Source organism: Arachis ipaensis, chromosome B3, assembly GCF_059453495.1.
Source record: "Arachis ipaensis isolate K30076 ecotype BB chromosome B3, ASM5945349v1, whole genome shotgun sequence".
Taxonomy (NCBI): domain Eukaryota; kingdom Viridiplantae; phylum Streptophyta; class Magnoliopsida; order Fabales; family Fabaceae; genus Arachis; species Arachis ipaensis.
The window spans coordinates 140,816,933-140,835,965 of record NC_142438.1 but is presented as its reverse complement, the minus strand read 5'-3'; the positions used below and the strand labels follow the sequence as shown (position 1 = coordinate 140,835,965).

The following is a 19,033-nucleotide window of genomic DNA, read 5'->3' as shown; positions in this document are numbered from 1 at the left end:
CAACAGCAGTTTCTTATATTGATACAAACAATCATTAAAGTTTGCCAATAGTACTAGAGGAGATTTAGATGGATTTCGTGTTATGATGAAATTTCTTATTCCAAATTTAAAACTTTAGTGCACTTCCTTTCCATCACTTATAATATAATATACACAAATCTACATCCGAGAGCTGATTATTGATCTTAACAATCAAGATATGAGCAAATTAAACAGATTTGCACAGCCTACTACAACCTGAAACTTCATCTGAAAACAGGTGAATACTCCATTCTACTGCTCTAACATTTTCACCTCAGTTTCAGTAAAAAGTTGCATCCGATGCTATGTATGTTCTCACAGAGCATAGATCCTTTCAATGTCGGAATTATATTCGTCCAAGTCTGATATATTTGCAGAGTACGACCATGAAAAAGATTTGCTTCCGCTAGCTCTCTTGATTCGCCTCTGTGAATCGCTGCGGAAAACACCAAAATGTTGTCGAAAAACAAAGTAGCACAAGCTTGCTAGTGTTCCAACTAGAATTGGTACTCCCAAAATGGTGATGGTCAAGGCCATCCATGTGTGTTCTCCAACAACCTCAAAAGCTATTGCAAGAAAAGCACCACATGTGCAAGCACATGCAGCCCACATTAGCTTGTTAACCACTGATACAACCTGCCTTTGAGCCCTTGTGTCCCATGCTACTAAAGTGATTTGAACTACGACGACTGCAAGTGAGATGAAGAGAGATGTAGAATTCAGAAGGCAGAAAACTTTGAAGCCGAGACGATTGGCAATATTGGCCTTCCCTGCATCTGATCCTCCTGTTATATACTGACCAGGCAAATTGAATATGGCCAGGAATGCTATTGAGGCAAAAAGGACAGCTACGACTGTGACAGAATTAATGGTGTTCTGAACTGCTTCCCTGTGAAGTTTCTTCAGTTCCTTGGCAATTCCAGAAACTCGTCTACGAGTAGTTTCATTTTGTATAAGTTGTGACTGCACCTCATGTTTTATGTCACTGACAGTTCTTTTGAGTTCCATGGCTTCATCTATTTTTCCGACATTCCTGGCATGCTTGGCACCATACTCTGCAAGGGCTTCCTTAATTACCAAAGACGGATCTCCATACGGCAGCTTATCTGCCAAATCCAAAGCTGTTTCCTGCTGCTTATTGATGGCGTTAACTTCCATGGCGGTATAGCATAGCAAAAGGGTCACAATCTGAGAACAGGAGAAACATGTTAGTAAATGGAGAAAAAATGAATAAGAGGAAAGGTCCTTCGGAAGAATGGGTGTCAATCGTGTAAATTTAAACAACTGAGTCATTAGGTATATTGTATCAAAAAATACAAATCAAATCACATAGCAAAGTTTTGAATAAGTATGTAGCTCCTTATGTTACCATGTGTTAGGCCATTCCTTAATATCTTTACAAGGGGATGTCCAAAACTCAAATAAAAGAGAGCGGTTGAGTTAAAAGCAGTGCTCTCACTCAACAAAGAAAGAGTGCAAAGGGGACCTACCATCAAACACATAGTCATGGGTGTATAACCAACTATATAGGAAGATCAATAATTTTTTTGGTATTAGCAACTTAATAGTTGGAATTCACAAATATCCTCGCCACAAAGTATATAAGATAAGAATATAATGAAAACAACAAGCAAACATGGTACGAAAATCAACAATTGTGGTCGACGGGAAGTAAGATCAACCTGCTCACGGCCTTTCCTCGTAGCCATGTGAAGAGCTGTATTGCCTTTCTTGTCCCGTTCGTTCAGTATAGTTGGATCAGCTTGTAATATCTCCTCCACCACTGCACTACACTGTCCTTTGACAGCCATGTGAAGTGCAGTTTGACCTTTTTTATCTTTGATGGAGACTATTGCTGGATCCCGGGCAATAAGAACTTTCACAATTCGAACCATACCATACCTAGCAGCATTGTGCAGGGAAGTTTTCCCATTTTTCCTAACTATCATCATGGAACTGGCGTCGACTTCCAAGATAGCATTGACCACATCCAGATGATCTTGAACAGCAGCCGAATATAGCGGGCTGGTGTTTGATGAGTCAGATAACTTACAAAGCTCTGGCCAAGTACTCAAAAACTCCCTCACAATATCTGTTAACATGTTAATATAACATAATTGAAATCCTTATTATGAATAACAATTAGAGCATGTTAATCACCCTTTCTTCCTAATTTCGATTTTCGAAGGACCTAATAAGACAATAGCAAGATTTTTAAAGATAAAGATTGTAACATTTGCTTCAATTACTGAATGAAAGAATCAAGAATCAACAATAAGAAACAGAAAAAGTTATTCCAAGGTGAATATATTATATACCCAATTGAAGAACATACAAAAAAATTGAAAGAAAGAAAGAGGAATTACCAAGATGACCACGCTTGGCTGCAACATGAAAGGCGTTCATGTCAGACTTGGACCTGATCTTCACTATCTCGAAGTCACAGAGTTTGAGCAAGAAGCTGAACACGTCCTTCAGATTATTATCGGCGGCGATGTAAAGAGCGGTTTCTCCAGCATCGTTCTGAAGGGACATCACGTCAGAAATCGATGAAGATGATGCATCTGAAGCACAAGAACAAGACTCTTCCTTTCTCAGCTGCTCCACCAGCTTCTTCAGCTCATCAAGGTCTCCAGATCGAACGGTCGAGAACAACGATTGGTGTGTTATGAACCGCAGAGCCTTCGAAGACTCCATCATCAACAACCACTCCTATTCTCTACTGCAAAAAAAATCCAATCTTGTCGTTCTTCTTCTCCTTGGACTATCTTGCAGTTCAAGTCAATTCTCCCTGTCTTCCATCTCAATTGTTTTCCCGTGTGACCCAGATGAGAAGCAAATGGAAATGGGGGAAAAGTGTGAAACTTTACCGTGTTCTTGCTTTATCGGTGCACCAATTGATAGAGAGAAGAAGAGAGAGAAGGTAGTGGATGTGTGCACCAAGTGGCGGTTCTCAATTATTTGTATGTATCTGTTAAAATTAATTAAAGATGTTAATAATTTTGATGACGGAGTGGGGACACTGGAGTCTTAGTTACAGAGAAAATCCATGTGGGTATGATGCCATTGACTTTTTCAATAGATTCTTGCTTTACGACAATTCGGTTCTTCAATTACTGAATTACATGTCTACAACACTCTGCATTTGCATATGCGTGTTTGTGTTACATAAACTAATTAAGTAATGGGGCACTAATATCTAATCTAATCATGATAATTCGGTTTAAGATATCATCATTCATGTGTTACAGAAACCATGTTAATAAGCATGATCCCTCTCTCGATATGACTAATTTATCGCACAATGAAACTACTATTGTCTTTCATATTTGTCATTTAGCTGCTTGGTTTAGTAAATTGAAATCCAATTTTATTATTCCACATTGTAACGAGGTAGTATAGTAACAAAATATGCTAGAGCTGGTTACTTTATTTGATTCAAGACCTTTCCTCGCGATTTGAGAAGTTAGTTGTTTTAAATATTTCCTTTTATAGTTAGTACGATATATTTCCTTTATAAAGGGAAAAGTTTGAATTACCCCAATATCTATAAGGGAAAGGAGAGCGATAAAAAAAATTTCCGACTTTTATTTATTTATTTTTTATCTGAAGTTTCTAATTTATAGAGGAAAAGATACCAAAGAGTTCAAATTTTAATAAAGTGATATGATATACTCATTAATGCCACTATTGTCAAAATAGTTTTCTGGGATCGATGTAGCATTACAATTTAAAAAGAGGAAGATAGATTCCTTACAAGTGCTAGATTCCAACTTCCAACAAATCCACCTCACTCTTGTAATGCAGCTACTTTGTTTATAGACTTCGTTCGGCTTTGATCTCGTCATATAAACAGTACTAATTTTTGGCCTTTAATTTGGTTACTTTCCTCGTACCAATCAAGATCGGTGCCAGCACAAAAACTGTAAGCTAATTCTGCTGAACAGCTAGAAGTAGAAGGCTTAAATTGTTTTCAACAACTAAAGTCGAAAGCATACTGTTGCATCCTGCATGACATTTCTCTTCCAATCCTAAAAACTAATTATAAATCACTTGTACTATAATATTGTGCCCAAACGATCCTATTATTTATCATTCTAATTAGTTATCATATCTTCAATTTCTCTAAATATAATAAATAAATTGACGAATAAAAAATGGAAGTCAGTTCACTAATTGGAAAGAAGCCAATTAAATTACTCGCACCCCTCTTTAATATCATAAAGCAAAATAATTCGAGCACGGTTACCTCCCACACAACATGATTGAAAACTTTCTTCAGTTGTCAAGAACTTTCATCCACAAACCATCAAGGAAACTGTAGTAATTTCTAGCGTCTACTGGGTCTTATAATCTGCTTATATTACACTGAAAAATACATAGTTCTGCAGTAGACCGGGATCCTTGCACCGATGAACGAAATAAATTACATTATAAAGTTATGAAAGCAATGATATTATATAAATTAACCCCGTAAAGAATACTTCTTTCCAGTGAAAGGCTGAAATTTATTTTCTTCTTTCTCTTTAGGTGGCTCTTCTTTTGACTGTTTTGCCTGCAAAGACAAATTGTAGAACTTAGCAGTCCGTCAAAGAACACAAGGCACAATGAGTTCGAAGATAGCATATAATTTGAAATATAAGCAATAAGTTGCAGAATTACTTTTCCCGTATCTTTAGTACGGTTTGCATTTGACCCAAACACAAGCTTGCCCTGAGCTTGACGAGCATTACTTTGTGAGCTAGACGCTGCAGACGACTGTGAATTAGCATTTGGAACATCAGGTTTCTTGTCCTTAGAACCCGAAGAAGAAACTGGAGGAGGCTGATAGTTCAATGGCTTTCCATCCAAGCGTCTCCCAGCCCCAGAAAATGGGTTAAACTTGGGCTCAGTCTCAGCAGGGGTCTCTTCAACTGTAGAAATAAATAAATAAATACAAGTTGAAGTCTTCAAAACAGAAGAAGCACTAATACTGTGATCTTGACTATTGAGGAGCATCAATGTATGTAAACAACACGAGCTTCAACTTCAACAAGTATTTGTTACCAAAAAATTTCCAAGTCTTGGTAAGATACTTAAACAATAATATTTTCCACATTACCCTCTGTCAAAGTTACAAAATTCTGTAATACTTTTTTCTAAAGTATTGTGGACCGCCACAGTGATAGAGGAAATCAATCTGGAGAGAGAGAGTAGACAAAAATGCTCTGGCATAACAACACCCCCTCCACCCCCCACAACAAAACAAACAAAACAAAAACCCACATACGCACACAGCACACAAATAAGTTCATGCTACGTACCAGCAGCTGCTGCCTTGCCTGAAGAAGCTGGTAGAGAGGGCTTTTCAGGTTCCTTATAATCTAGAGGAGGAGCAAAGTCCACCTCACAGTCAGTCTCAATGATGCTTATAGCATTGGCAGGCTTTGTTTCTATAATATCTATGTAATACTTCTTGTTGTTGTAAGCAACCATAATGCTATCTCCGGTGGTCAAGCAGGAAAAATTCCTCAATGTTGTTTCTAATCTGCATTAAAAAGTACAGATATCTACATGAAGATCTAATGCCAGCCAATATGGAAATGAAATACAGAGCTAATGGCGATGTGAAGACACAAACAAAACAATACAAAACCATAGGGAACAAGCAATAATTACTTCCTAGGTCCACTTGTCTACAGGAATTTAATAAACAGTAATATCAAGCTGTACGCCATTTTATATATAGTACTATTAGTTCCCACACACTTTTTACATTTCAGTACATAACACAAATGAAGAACATAGATATCAATCACCAAACATGCAAATGTTCTTGAAATCAGGAAATGAGAAGTCACTGATATATCAATATGACCACCAAATAAGATTCACTTTATCTCTTTATAAACAACCACCAAACATGGATTAACATGCCATCTTTTTTTTTTGTTTGTGTTGGGGGGGGGGGGAAGGTCTAGCTCAATTTTCAAATCCGAAGTTTTGCACCAAACATAAAAAAATTCCTACCAAAAGCTTCTGATGGCTACTTGGTAATGAAACTATCAAAATACCAAAATTCCACCCTTGCAATAGACACTCACATTGATCAAGTAATAGTATAGCCATATTAATCTTACATCCAAAAACATAATAACCACTCACATAGCTTTAGGATTAGAAATATCCAAGAAATCCTTTGTGTGAGGCTGTAACTTAACATATGTCCCCTTCGGTAGGGTCACATTTTTCACTCTTACAATGCTCCCCTCTTGTAGAAGCATGTTCTCCATCATCTGTAAATCAACTAACTTAGAAGAAGCATCATCTACTAGAAGAACTAAAATTCAAGGTAGAACCAACCAAGTGAACAAGCTAACAAGCATATTCACTAACAATTACTTTTGAATGCCTACCCAATATGGCATGTATATCATGCCTTCTTCTGCTATGAACTCCAAAACTCCACAGTGAGAAACCCGCTCAGCAGCATCATTCCGAAGTTCAAACAACATTGGATAATCAATATGCAGTGATGCTGCAAATTAAAATTGATATTAGTACAATAGACTCATCAATCATGTGGGGGGGAAAAACACTACGCAACATATACAAAGACTGAAAGAGGTAACATAACTTACCTAGACGATCAAGTGCTGATGGAGGCATTATAACTGAAGCACAAAAGAAAAGAAAAGAATTTGATTTTTATCTCAGAAAGGGAACAAACAACACATGATATTCCAATCAGATCAAGCATGGACACAGAAACTTACTTTTATCACCACTTTCGAGTTGGGGCTGCAAGTTTAATAGGAGAAAAAGAGAAAGAACCAAAAAAAGTAAGATTACTTTAAGAAATATTTGTTTTAAGATACCTACAAACTCTATGCATTAGCTGTTACAGGTTAAGCCAATTTGATTGGTGATCCTTAGAATTGAAATCTCATATTTAATTGCCAAGAAAAACTTAGCAAGGGATGCATAAAGTTAATGCTACCTTCTCAATAAACGAAGCAGGGTAACATCGGTAAGTCTGCTCAAATGATGTCCCATGATATCCATATCCATCAAAAAACTGTGACAAGTGTAGAGCCCAGTAGATAGATAAATTAAAATTAAACCACAAGATAATATCATCATCATCATCACTACATCCATATTCTACATCTTTGCACGCAATCAGAACAGCAAAAAAGGAGCTGAGATAAATCATCAATGAGCTAAACAATATAAATTATCCTTTGTGGCAATATTACATTAGAAAGCATACCATTTTTTGCTATTGCTGTGATTATTAGACAAGAGGATCAACCCTGACTGCACCCTGTAACAAGAGTAAACCACGATTAGCTGGAATCAAAATTAGACGAAACCCTAGGAGAAAGGGAAGCGTGCGAAGCATTCCGATTCCCTAGGTGGCAGAAACACTATCATAGTACAGTCCAGTTGCATGGACGGGGAAGATTGGATTTAGGGAATTGAACCAAACAAATTGGAATTAGCGAGGAAATAGAGAAACGAAAAGGGAAGGGAACAGAAGGGAAGGAATGAATCACCTGAAGTTAGCTTGATCTGAAAACAGAAGAAGAAGTGAGAAAGAAGCAAAGAAGAAAGGGGATTAAGGAATATTTTTGAGTTCTCGGCAGTAGGTGGTAGATGATGATCAGCGAAACCCAACCCAAACGGCTGTGCTTAGGTGCGTGACGTGCACGCTATCTCACTGCTCTGCTTCTGTTTCTGCCCATTCTTTGGGCCCTTTTTAGGCCCAAACGTAATGGGTACACATATGGGCAGGAACCGAGGCCCAAATATATGTGACCAAAACATATTATGTCGGTTCACGGCGGCCCAAAAATAATATGGCCTTAATCGGCTGTTTGGCATCTTTGATTAATTGATTCCCGAATTTGCATCTCCCATTTCTGAACCACGAAATCGCAACACAGCACTAACCTGAAAGAGTTGCAGAGAAGAAGGAATCCACGTTACCGCTGCTGGTACCACACTCTCCCTTATTTCCATTTTACTTTCCTTTTCCCTTTGCACAATGTGATTCAATTAGGGTTTAATACATAGCTACGATAACGATTTCGATTTGAAAATAATCACTATCCATCTCAAATCTCTTATCTTAGGGTTCTTGGTAATAAATTCGAGCAAGTCTTCGCTATCTCTGTATTTTGATTTCATCAATTTCCTTTGATTAAACCAAACTTGTGTATTTAGTAATTTGAAATAAACAGTGTAAGAACTGTTCCAGATTTTTTTTTTTAATTCTCCGGTTTTGGGACAGTAGCTTGTCGTTGCACCTGGCTTGGTAGAAATGGCAGCATTCTTGGCTCGGAAGTCACTTCTTGCTCTTCGTACCCGCCAGCTGGTAAGATTCATTTGATTTTCCATTCATGAATCATAAATTCACCACTCCCAGCTCCTAGTTCCCTGTATTGTTTTTTAGAATTAAAATAAGTAAGAACACAAAACTCGGAATTAGATGTTGGGGAAGTTAAGAGACCCAAATGATTATTTGTATACAGTGAATATCTTCCCCTAGCATCCTAATTTCGTTTCTTTGATTTCAGCAGGTAACCGTTTTTTTTTTTTTCCCTTTTATGATTTGATTGCCTATTAACGCATTAAGATTTATGGTCTAATTTTCTTCTTCTTTACTAGTCTTTTTTTTTTTTTGGGGGGGGGGGGGGGGGGGGGTGATGATTCTGATCATTTGCAAGATATGTAATCTTAGGGTGAATGTTTGAATAAATTCTGTTGTAGGGAGATTGTTGTTTAGCTAACTATTGGCATTTATCCCTCGTTGTTCTGCCTTGTTTAGGCTGTAGCTGGTCAAGGGCTGCATAACTCACAAAACTATGCCCTGCGATTCAATGCACACTCCTTCTCTACCAAAAAAGGTCTTGTCTTTTTCCTCGCTAATTCGCCCAAATATTTCCTTCATTTATATGGAAGGTTAGCTTGCGGAATTGTTGAACAATCTTAAATGAATTTTGGTTGTTTTATATGCCAAATCGGTTTTATGACAATCATGATCGAGTATTTAGTTCTTTGGATGGGTCAATATGGGTTGCTTGGAAGTTGAAGGTGTTAATGAGTGGGACTCACATGTGCCTCTTCCCGCCCCCCGGGGGCACCAAAAAAAAAAAAAAATTGAAAGCATTAATCCAATTAAGCAGGTCAAGGAAGCAGTTTCTAAAAAAATGGTTAGAATGAATAAAGATGATCCATCTTTGTTGATGTAATACCTTCTATAGTACTATCATTTTATGTGTCTATTTAGAAATCTACTTGAATCCTAACTGCTTTCAATTTGTATTTGTATATATCTTAATTTTCTTCTGCACAAACTGCAGAAGATGAAGAAAGAGAGCAACTAGCTAAGGAACTTTCAAAGGATTGGAGTTCTGGTATTTATTTGCGAGTCTAACATTCTCTGTTTTCTTTTTTCTTTCTCTTGCCCATTAAATGTAAATTGACTTTTTTATTAATCCTATGCCTGCAGTTTTTGAGCGTAGCATCAATACCCTGTTTCTGACTGAAATGGTTCGGGGTCTAATGTTAACGCTGAAATACTTCTTTGACACAAAAGTCACAGTAAGTGTTGTCTAACAAATGGTAAAAAGTCAAAACCATTAAAGATTCTAGCTTAAAGCATGATTTCTATAATGCAGATCAATTATCCATTTGAGAAAGGCCCTTTGAGCCCTCGTTTCCGTGGTGAACATGCACTGCGACGATATCCAACAGGAGAGGAACGCTGCATTGCTTGCAAACTTTGTGAAGCTGTAAGGATTTTATTATTTATCTGATCTGATAATTTTGCTTTAACAGTGGTGTTCGAGTGTGTGGTTACTGCTGTATGGCATATGCATGATAGCGTCTAACCTGTTCTAATACTAACCTTTTCAAGTTTGTTTATTTTTTATGTTGGTTGTAGGTTAGTGACATATAGTGTGCATGTTAGTCTATTGTTAATGATCATGTCCTGGAAATCATTCTAATTGATCTGCAACTTTGAAAAGTCTATTTTGTATTAATTAAATTTGGGTTCCATACGGAGGTATCCTCAGAGAACTATCAAACCCTTTAATCTTTGGAGTCTGATGATAGGGAAATTTTTCTTTATGATAATAGTATTGCATTAAATATTCCTGTTATTACTGCTGAATCTCCTACATCAGAGGCTAGGGTCATTGTGAGAAATTAAGAAACATGAAGGATGTTCAAGAGGAATGTCTGGATGAGGTCTCTAAACATAGGATGTGAGCTCAAATGAGTGAATCATGTAATGTCCCTACATAGTGAATTTGAAAGCAGATAAATATCACATGATAGGCAAGTGATGCCGATTTGGTAGAAACTCATTTCTTCTAGAAATTCTGAAAGTGCTGGATACTCAAGATAACTGATTTATTAATGAACGTCAATTTTCAAACTCTGAATATGCCATATCTCTGAATAGAGCCTCCAACTGTATCACTGTCATTTTGTCCTCTCTCTCTCTCTCTCTCTCTCTCTCCAAAATATTTTATTGGGTCTGTCTAACAGTGTTTAAGTAACGTATCTTTTATCTATCAGATATGTCCTGCACAAGCAATCACAATTGAGGCTGAGGAACGAGAAGATGGCAGTCGCAGGACAACTCGGTGAATTACCTCCTTTGCCTATGACCTTTTCTACTTCCTTCACTCGGCTTTCTTGCTGTCTTACTTCTTAAATCTTTCAGGTATGATATTGACATGACCAAGTGCATCTATTGTGGATTTTGTCAAGAGGCGTGCCCTGTTGATGCCATTGTTGAAGGGCCAAACTTTGAATTTGCTACAGAGACTCATGAGGTTCATTTCTTTCTCATCCATGATCAATCATGCAAATGCGCTTCGTTGGTGGATGCCTGTTACTGTTCCTTTCCTTTCTTATTTGTTGCCTGTTTAACCATTGCAGGAGCTACTTTATGACAAAGAGAAGCTACTTGAGAATGGAGATCGATGGGAAACTGAAATAGCGGAGAACCTGAGATCTGAAAGCCTTTATCGCTGATTGTTCTCGGGTAGTTGAGTTTTGATAAATAATATGATCAGTGTATGGTCGTAAAGATTTGTATGTATTAATGGATTTGTTGCATGAGTTTTTTGTTTTATGTATCGTTGCGTTGGTAGTAAGGATGCATGGTGATGATATTTATCATCTTGAGATGTTGAACAAATGAAATAATTGAAGAACTAGATGTCATTAAAGCTTCCAACAAAAAAAATAGATGATACATCTTTAATTCGGTCTTATTGGTAGAACAAGGCCAATGGCGTCGCATTATAAACTAAACAAAACAATGCTAAAGGCTAATGAAACAGCCAAACGCATAAACAAACACACCGAGGTAGAGATATCTTGCAAAGCGAGTTCAAACTTCAAAGTGCTATCTACACAGGCTTCTTTGTTCTGTCCGCACGGCCTTTTTTTTTTTTTTTTGTGTTTGAATTGACGTTTGTTAAATTAAAGGGAAGTTTGAATGAAAGTAATTTTTATAAAATTGATTTTGAACAGATTCTGTTAACATGATTTTGTTTGTTAATTTTATACCAAAATTAATTTTAATAAAATAAATATTATTTAAATAATATTAGCTAAAATTATTTTTAAATAGGTAATTATTAAAAAAATATCATTAAATTATGTTATTTTTTTTAAATATGTTTAATTTTTTTATACTTTTTTTTTTGTATGTTTTTTGTACAGTATTTGTTTTAGTATCTTTCGTGTTTTTTTTACTATGTTATAATTTTTTACTATTATTATTATTATTTATGGTTAATTTTTTATTTGATGGAATTAATAAATCATATTATAAAAAAATAATAAATATTATACACAAGAATCACAATTATAAAAGTGTATAATGTCAAACAAAAAAATTAACAAAAAAATTAAAATAATAAATAATAAAAAAAGAGCTTATATAAAGAGAAATAATAAAAATTTCATAAATAAAACAATGATATGTATAAAGGGTAAAGTTGGGAGAAGAAAAATAATGGTTTAGATTCGATGGTTAAATGCTAGTTAGTGAACGCAGAAACTAAGAGAATTATTGCTTGTAAACGTGGTTTTGAGTACAAAATTATTTTATGTCATATGTCACAACACTATTCCTCCATGTGCCATCTGTTATGTCATCAACTCATCATTGTAGATGCACCAAATTGGTTACTTATACTTTGGCCGAGTTTAGATGACGCAAACTGGCGTTCAACGCCAGCTCTCTGCCCAATTCTGGCGTCCAGCGCCAGAAACAAGCTGCAAAGTGGAGTTCAACGCCCAAACTGGCACAAAAGCTGGCGTTCAACTCCAAGAATGACCTCTCCACGTGTAGACTTCAAGCTCAGCCCAAGCACACACCAAGTGGTCCCCGGAAGTGGATTTATGCATCAATTACTTACTTCTGTAAACCCTAGTAGCTAGTTTATTATAAATAGGACTTTTTACTATTGTACTAGACATCTTTTGAACCATCTTTGAATCCGGGATTGTATCTTAGGATCATCTTTGGACGCCTGGTTCTTAGATCAGAGGGGCTGGCCATTCGGCCATGCCTGGACCTTTCACTTATGTATTTTTAACGGTAGAGTTTCTACACTCCATAGATTAAGGTGTGGAGCTCTGCTGTTCCTCAAAGATTAATGCAAAGTACGACTGTTTTTCTATTCAACTCATCTTATTTCGCTTCTAAGATATTCATTCGCACTTCAACCTGAATGTGATGAACGTGACAATCATCACCATTCCCTATGAACGCGTGCCTGACAACCACCTCCGTTCTACCTTCGATTGAATGATTATCTCTTGGATCTCTTAATCAGAATCCTCGTGGTATAAGCTAGATTGATGGCGGCATTCATGAGAGTCCGGAAGGTCTAAACCTTGTCTGTGGTATTCCGAGTAGGACTCTGGGATTGAATGACTGTGACGAGCTTCAAACTCGCGAGTGCTAGGCGTAGTGACAGACGCAAAAGGATAGTAAATCCTATTCCAGTATGATCGAGAACCTCCAGATGATTAGCCATGCAGTGACAGCGCATCGGACCATTCTCACAGAGAGGAATAGGACGCAACCATCGACAAGGGTGATGCCTCCAGACGATTAGCCGTGCTGTGACAGAGCATTTGGACCATTTTCCCGAGAGGATTAAAAGTAGCCATTGACACCGGTGACATCCTTACAAAAAGCCAGCCATAGAAAGGAACGAGACTGATTGGATGAAGACAATAGGAAAGCAGCGGTTCAGAGGAACGAAAGCATCTCTATGCGCTTATCTGAAATTCTTACCAATGATTTACATAAGTATTTCTATCCTTATTCTATTATCTATTTTTGAAAACTCCATAACTATTTTATATCCGCCTGACTGAGATTTACAAGGTGACCATAGCTTGCTTCATACCAACAATCTCCGTGGGATCGACCCTTACTCACGTAAGGTTTATTACTTGGACGACCCAGTGTACTTGCTGGTTAGTTGTATCGAAGTTGTGACAAATTATGAATTGAGATTAGAGCACCAAGTTTTTGGAGCCATTACCAGAGATCACAATTTCGTGCACCAAGCTTCCTTGTCAAAACCTGTTCTAGTACTCCAGACCTTTAAACTGTTTTGGTTAGGAAGCCACGGATCACCCCAAATTCTCACATCTTTGCCTGAACCGATCTGCCAAAGTCCACCCAGGTCTAAAACCCATTTTTCCCCCCAAATACTCCTCCAAGTGTAACTAGGGTTGAAACCTATGTCTGCGCATGTGAACTTCTTTCTTGCAAAATACTTTGCCTTCAACATTCTAACTGTAAGGGATTTCGGATTTTTAATTAGGCGCCATCCCTGTTTTTCCAAAAGGGCTTGGTTGAAAGCTTCAAAATTCTGGAACCCCAATCTGCCATCATTCTTTGCTTCACACATCTTATCCCACGCCACCCAATGAATTTTCCTCTCTCCCTCTTTACTTCCTAGTAGAAATTGCTGATGATTCTTTCCAAATGGTTGTATAGGCTCTTTGGTAACTAAAAATAACCGATTATGTAGAAAGGAATTGATTGCGCCACTGACTTAATTAAGACTTCTTTTTCCCACCTTAGATAGTGATTTCTCTTTCCATATTTTTAGCTTCTTCTAAGTCCTCTCTTGGACGAACTCAAAAATCTTCTTTTTAGACCTCCCAACAACTGTTGGGATTCCCAAGTATTTTGAGTGATTTTCCACTGCCTTAATATTCAACCAATCTTGGATAAGAATTTGTCTGGTAGGAGACACATTTCGGCTAAAGAAAATCTCCGACTTATCCAGGTTAATTCTCTGTCCTGAAGCTAGTTGGTTGGCTTTAAGAATCTCCATCATTGTCAAGATGCTTTGATATGATGTTCTGAGAAAGACTATGCTGTCGTCAGCAAATAACAAATGAGAAATTTATGGGGCTGATCTGGCTATCTTGATGCCTTGTATGACGTTTCTTTCTTGTGCTCTCCTCAGAAGATTGAAGAACACTTCCACACACAAATGAATAGATAAGGGGACAGTGGATCCCCTTGTCTGATTCCTCTTTCAGGTTTAAACTCTTTTGATGGGCTCCCATTGAGTAGAATAGAAAAAGTTACCGAGCTTATACAGCTCCATATGAGGTCTAGCCATCGTTGTGGAAACACCATAGCTCTCATCACTTCAATTAAAAAGGCCCACTCCACCCTATCGTATGCTTTCTCCATATCTAATTTCAGTCCCATGTAACCTTTGCTTCCATCCTTTTTTTCTTCATGAAATGGAATATCTCAAAAGATGCTAACCCATTATCAGTTATAAGTCTTCCAGGGACGAAGGCACTTTGATATTCTCCCACAATTTTGGGTAAAATAATCTTCAATCTATTCGCAATCGTCTTAGTAACAATCTTGAATAGCACATTACAAAGTGATATTGGTCTGAAATTTTTTGTGTGAGTTGGGTTTCTAGTCTTTGGGATAAGACATATATGAGTTTTATTTACCTCTGCAGGATCTGTTCCATTATTCAACACATCAAGAGCCCAGATGGTCACATCTTTCCTAATTATGCTCCACATTCTCTGATAAAACAGTGTTGGCGTTCCATTCGGGCCTGGCGCCTTGGTTGGGTGCATTTGGCTAAGAGCCTTCTTTACTTCTTCTTTTGAGAAGTACTCTTAGATAATGCTTAGCCTTTCATTTGAAATTCTGTCCCTAACTACTTCAGTGACTTCCTTCACATTTTCAATACCTTCCCCTGCAAAAAGAGACTCAAAAAATTCTGTTATAACCACTTCTATTTTCCCTTCTTCCTCATGAACAACTCCAGTTGCATCTGTAATTTTTGGGATCCTATTTCTCCTCATCCTTTGTGTGACTTTTTGGTGAAAAGAATTTCATATTGCGATCACCGGCTTTCAACCATGAGGCTCTCGACCTTTGCACCCACCAAATCTCTTCTTGTTTTAGCAGCTCATCTAGTTCTCCTTGCAACATCTTTGCTTTAGCCACTGCTTGTTCTGTTTGAGGACCTTGCTGCATATCATCTAGTCTCTTCTGTTTTTCTACAATCACCTTTGGAATCTGCCCAAACTGATTCTTCCCCCATTCTTCCAACGATTTACTACAAATTTCTAGCTTCTTCTTCACTCCACTGCTGCCCGGGATCCAAGTTCTTTTGACAATTTCTTCACGCTCTTCCTTTTCTAGCCACACCTCTTCAAATCTGAACTTCTTTACCCTCTTTTTCTTGAATGTTGAATCTCTCACCATATCTATGAGAATTGGACAACGGTCGGACCTATATCTTTGCAAATGTTGCACCACCGCTCTAGGAAAAGCCTCCTTCCAATTGATATTTGCAGTGGCTCTGTCTAACCTTTCTTGTACATTTTGATTCCCTCCTTGATTGTTTGTCCACATAAATGTGTGGCCAACAAACCCAAGGTCCAGTAGTTCATTTGTTTGAGGTGCTTCCTTGAAATCTCTTGTTTGTGAAAATGTCACCGGCAATCCTCTTTGCTTCTCTTTTTTTTCGAGTACTTGGTTGAAGTCCCCAAATACCATCCATGGCATATTGTTTGCTTGTCCTAGAGATCTTAGGAGTTCCCATGATTTGTGCTTGTTAGTTGTTTCTGAGCATCCGTAGAATCATGTGGCTCTCCATTGCCTGCTGTCCCCTTCTTCTTTAACTACCATATCAATGTGGTTTAGCGACATTGATTTTATCTCAATTATTAGCTCCTTCCCCCATATGACCGCTAGTCCTCTCGATCTGTTCCTCCCTTCCCCTCTGCAATCCACTCCTATAACATTCTCCAAACATCCTCTTCTCCTCAGAGTATTAATTTCATTAGTTTTCTTCCTTGTTTTCATTAGAAAAACAAGATTGGGATCTTTTTGTTTCAAGAGCTTATTAAGAGATCTAACTGCCCATGGGTTCCCAAGCCCACGACAGTTCCAACTAACAAGCTTCATTGGTCTCGGCAGGGTTGCTTAGCAACCATTGCCGTTGGTGGGTTCGATTGGTGCTTCTTTGATTTCTTCTCTTCCTCTTCAATCTCCATAGGTACTTCTTTTGCCAGCTTCCTCTTTGCATCTGTACTCATTTTTTCTTCTTTGTTTGAGTTGTTGTTTTCTGATTCTCTGGCTCTTCTTTTCCATCTTTTCCTCTCCTCTTTTCCTGTACCTCTGTCATATTATCCTCTTCAATTCTTATCTCTTCATTTCTGGCTTTTTCCTTGGGCTTCTCTCCTTCTTTTGTTTCTTCTTTGTTTTGTTGTCTCGGTGTTTGGCTTGTTTGTGTGTCTTTATCTTTCTCCAATCCTTTCCCTTTCTTTTCATTCTCTTTTTCATCATCTTTCTTGGTTGTTTGCACTTGAGTGAAGGCTTTGTTGTTGCTTGTGTTTTGCTTGGATTGTCTGTTGTCTGTTACTGTTAGATTAGCCAATTTGTTTAGCAACCTTTGTTGACTCTCTTTTTGTTGGTTTCTCCCATATTCTTCAAATCTTATTCCTTCCCCAGCCTCCCTTTTATTTTCTCGATTGTCACTGACCCTTATCCCCATGGTATCAGCTCTTATCCAAGTTCTAAGACCTTTGGATTTTGTTTGCTTCCATCTTATTTTTCTTTTGCCTCTTCACATGTTCCTTCATCATGTCCCAATTTGCCACAGAAATAACACAGAGTGGGGAGTTTTTCATACTTAAAGTCCACCAAGCTATCCCATCTTCCTTGCTTCCTATGTTTGTTCCTCTCTGGATTGGTTGGTTTACATCTATCCTCACTTTTGCTTTGATAAATAGTCCATGTCCATTACCTCCATCATATAGGTTGCACTCTAGGACTTTCCCTGCTACTGCTGCTAGCTTCCAACCCAGTTTTATTGTTTTACAATGTTTCGATATATTCCAGATCTGGACATTTACCTCTAGTTTAGTGAACTCCATTTCCTCTATGTTTATGTTCCTCTCCCATTTTTCCATTATCAGCCATGAGTTCCTAAATATCCATGGGCTTCTTTTTAGTACTCTCTTCATGTCTTCTTCTTTCTTGAAGAAAAACTGGTAGATTTTACTTTGAATTTCTTTCATCTGAAAGTCCTCAGGTTTCCTCTATAGGTTGTACATTGCATTTTGAACCCAGTTAGGGTTGATAGTCTTCTCAGTTAATAGCTTTCCCACAATACTGTATTTGCATTTTTGGACTCCTTCAGCAACATCCTCTTCATCGTATATTACAAATGATTCTTCCTCTTCTTCATATGTATTTTTTTGTTTTGGGTTTCCTGTTCTATTTACTGATGTAGATGCTTCCATTGCAGGCTTTAATTAGCACTTGGCGCAAACACACGATTAGATACAATCCGATCTAGTTCACGACAGTGTATACGAACTTTCTATCACTACCCTCCACGTTTCTGTTAGGTATTGTACCCTAGCAGAGTAATAGAGAGAGGAAGAGATCGACTTTTCCTTTCTTAAAGACCACTTTAAAATTTAACCGTTGTTAGTTTTCTTCTTCCAATGACAAATTTTTTGTCTAAAAGAAAAATTAGTTAAGAAGTATTTTAAAAATATATATATATAATTTTTTTCCTGGAAAATGCAAGTTGTACAATACTAATCAGCCTTTAATCAGCCTTTAATCAGAATTAAATAATATTTAATTATTTTTTATTAAAACATGTTCCTATTTTGTAGATACATATCTATAAATAAATTTAATTTAAATTTTAAAATCCACCCACTTCATTGGTAGTTATGTGACTTTGCTTTATTTTCGAAACTTCAAATAACAACTAAAGTTTTTTATTCCTTATTCTACGCATAGTGCGTTATTGAATCCCAAACCAAAAAGGTACGCACAGCTGAATTCTTCCTCTCTTATTCGTTGGTGAAGACGTATCACCATATTCCAGAGCTGAAGCACTCCCTCTCCCTCGTTCTGCATTATTAAAAGGTAAGTAGGTAAATCTACTTTCTACACGTGTTTATATAATTTATTAAGAAGTATCATGTTCAATATTTCTAATTATATTTTACTTTAAATATAAAAATTTTATTATTATTTAATTAGAACAAGGTTGATCTTATTTAATTTATTAATAGAGTTGTTACAGATAAAATACTTTGTACATAAGTAGTTTGAGCAAAAATAAAAAATATAGAGTTTAAAAGAGAGGATGTAGATGGTATAGTCATAAAAATTTTGTTGTTATTTTCATTTTTAACACATTTGATAGTATGATATTTTATTTAAAATATTTTTAAAACACATCTAAAACTATGCTATATTTAAATATATAAATTTAAATGTTAATAATATAATTAATCTTTTGATTTTTTATTTGATCAAATGCATACAATATTTATTATTTAAATTATTAGTTGGATTTTTTTCGATACTTATTTGAACATTAACGTTTTCAAAATTATTATAATCAACAATTAATTTAAAATTGTGTTGTTTTTTTTCGATTATAACGCATCTGAT

General features: G+C 36.8%; 4 protein-coding genes across 6 annotated transcripts; 1 reads left to right on the top strand and 3 right to left on the bottom strand.

Annotated features, from left to right (window-relative positions):
* Positions 1 to 64: 64 nt before the first annotated feature.
* On the bottom strand, positions 65 to 3,172 carry LOC107631806 (Ankyrin repeat family protein). The gene is made up of 3 exons (XM_088507500.1): positions 2,388 to 3,172; positions 1,704 to 2,113; positions 65 to 1,209 (listed from the first exon to the last, which is right to left on the bottom strand). Exons 1-3 carry the CDS (start codon positions 2,719 to 2,721, stop codon positions 337 to 339), a joined length of 1,617 nt encoding a protein of 538 aa, XP_088363626.1. The 5' UTR covers positions 2,722 to 3,172; the 3' UTR covers positions 65 to 336.
* Positions 3,173 to 4,194: 1,022 nt separating this feature from the next.
* Positions 4,195 to 7,735, bottom strand: UFD1 (ubiquitin fusion degradation 1). Of its 2 annotated transcripts, none has more exons than XM_016335364.3 (10): positions 7,560 to 7,735; positions 7,274 to 7,327; positions 7,001 to 7,078; positions 6,777 to 6,801; positions 6,642 to 6,674; positions 6,417 to 6,538; positions 6,166 to 6,296; positions 5,325 to 5,548; positions 4,684 to 4,934; positions 4,195 to 4,576 (listed from the first exon to the last, which is right to left on the bottom strand). In XM_016335364.3, exons 2-10 carry the CDS (start codon positions 7,274 to 7,276, stop codon positions 4,487 to 4,489), a joined length of 957 nt encoding a protein of 318 aa, XP_016190850.1. In that variant the 5' UTR covers positions 7,277 to 7,327; positions 7,560 to 7,735; the 3' UTR covers positions 4,195 to 4,486. The 2 variants fall into 2 exon arrangements, with proteins under 2 accessions (XP_016190850.1, XP_020975416.1); XM_021119757.2 differs by having other exon boundaries at positions 6,166 to 6,311; positions 7,560 to 7,730.
* A 131-nt stretch (positions 7,736 to 7,866) lies between these two features.
* On the top strand, positions 7,867 to 11,139 carry LOC107631808 (NADH dehydrogenase [ubiquinone] iron-sulfur protein 8, mitochondrial). 2 transcript variants are annotated; one of them, XM_016335366.3, is made up of 9 exons: positions 7,867 to 8,000; positions 8,300 to 8,380; positions 8,834 to 8,912; positions 9,369 to 9,422; positions 9,518 to 9,609; positions 9,687 to 9,800; positions 10,594 to 10,661; positions 10,742 to 10,853; positions 10,960 to 11,139. In XM_016335366.3, the coding sequence occupies exons 2-9, from the start codon at positions 8,327 to 8,329 to the stop codon at positions 11,053 to 11,055; spliced, it is 669 nt and encodes a 222-aa protein (XP_016190852.1). In that variant the 5' UTR covers positions 7,867 to 8,000; positions 8,300 to 8,326; the 3' UTR covers positions 11,056 to 11,139. The 2 variants fall into 2 exon arrangements, with proteins under 2 accessions (XP_016190852.1, XP_016190851.1); XM_016335365.3 differs by having other exon boundaries at positions 7,872 to 8,000; positions 8,297 to 8,380.
* A 4,252-nt stretch (positions 11,140 to 15,391) lies between these two features.
* On the bottom strand, positions 15,392 to 16,105 carry LOC148572627 (uncharacterized). Its single transcript, XM_088507665.1, has one exon. It carries the CDS (start codon positions 16,103 to 16,105, stop codon positions 15,392 to 15,394), a length of 714 nt encoding a protein of 237 aa, XP_088363791.1.
* Positions 16,106 to 19,033: the final 2,928 nt, after the last annotated feature.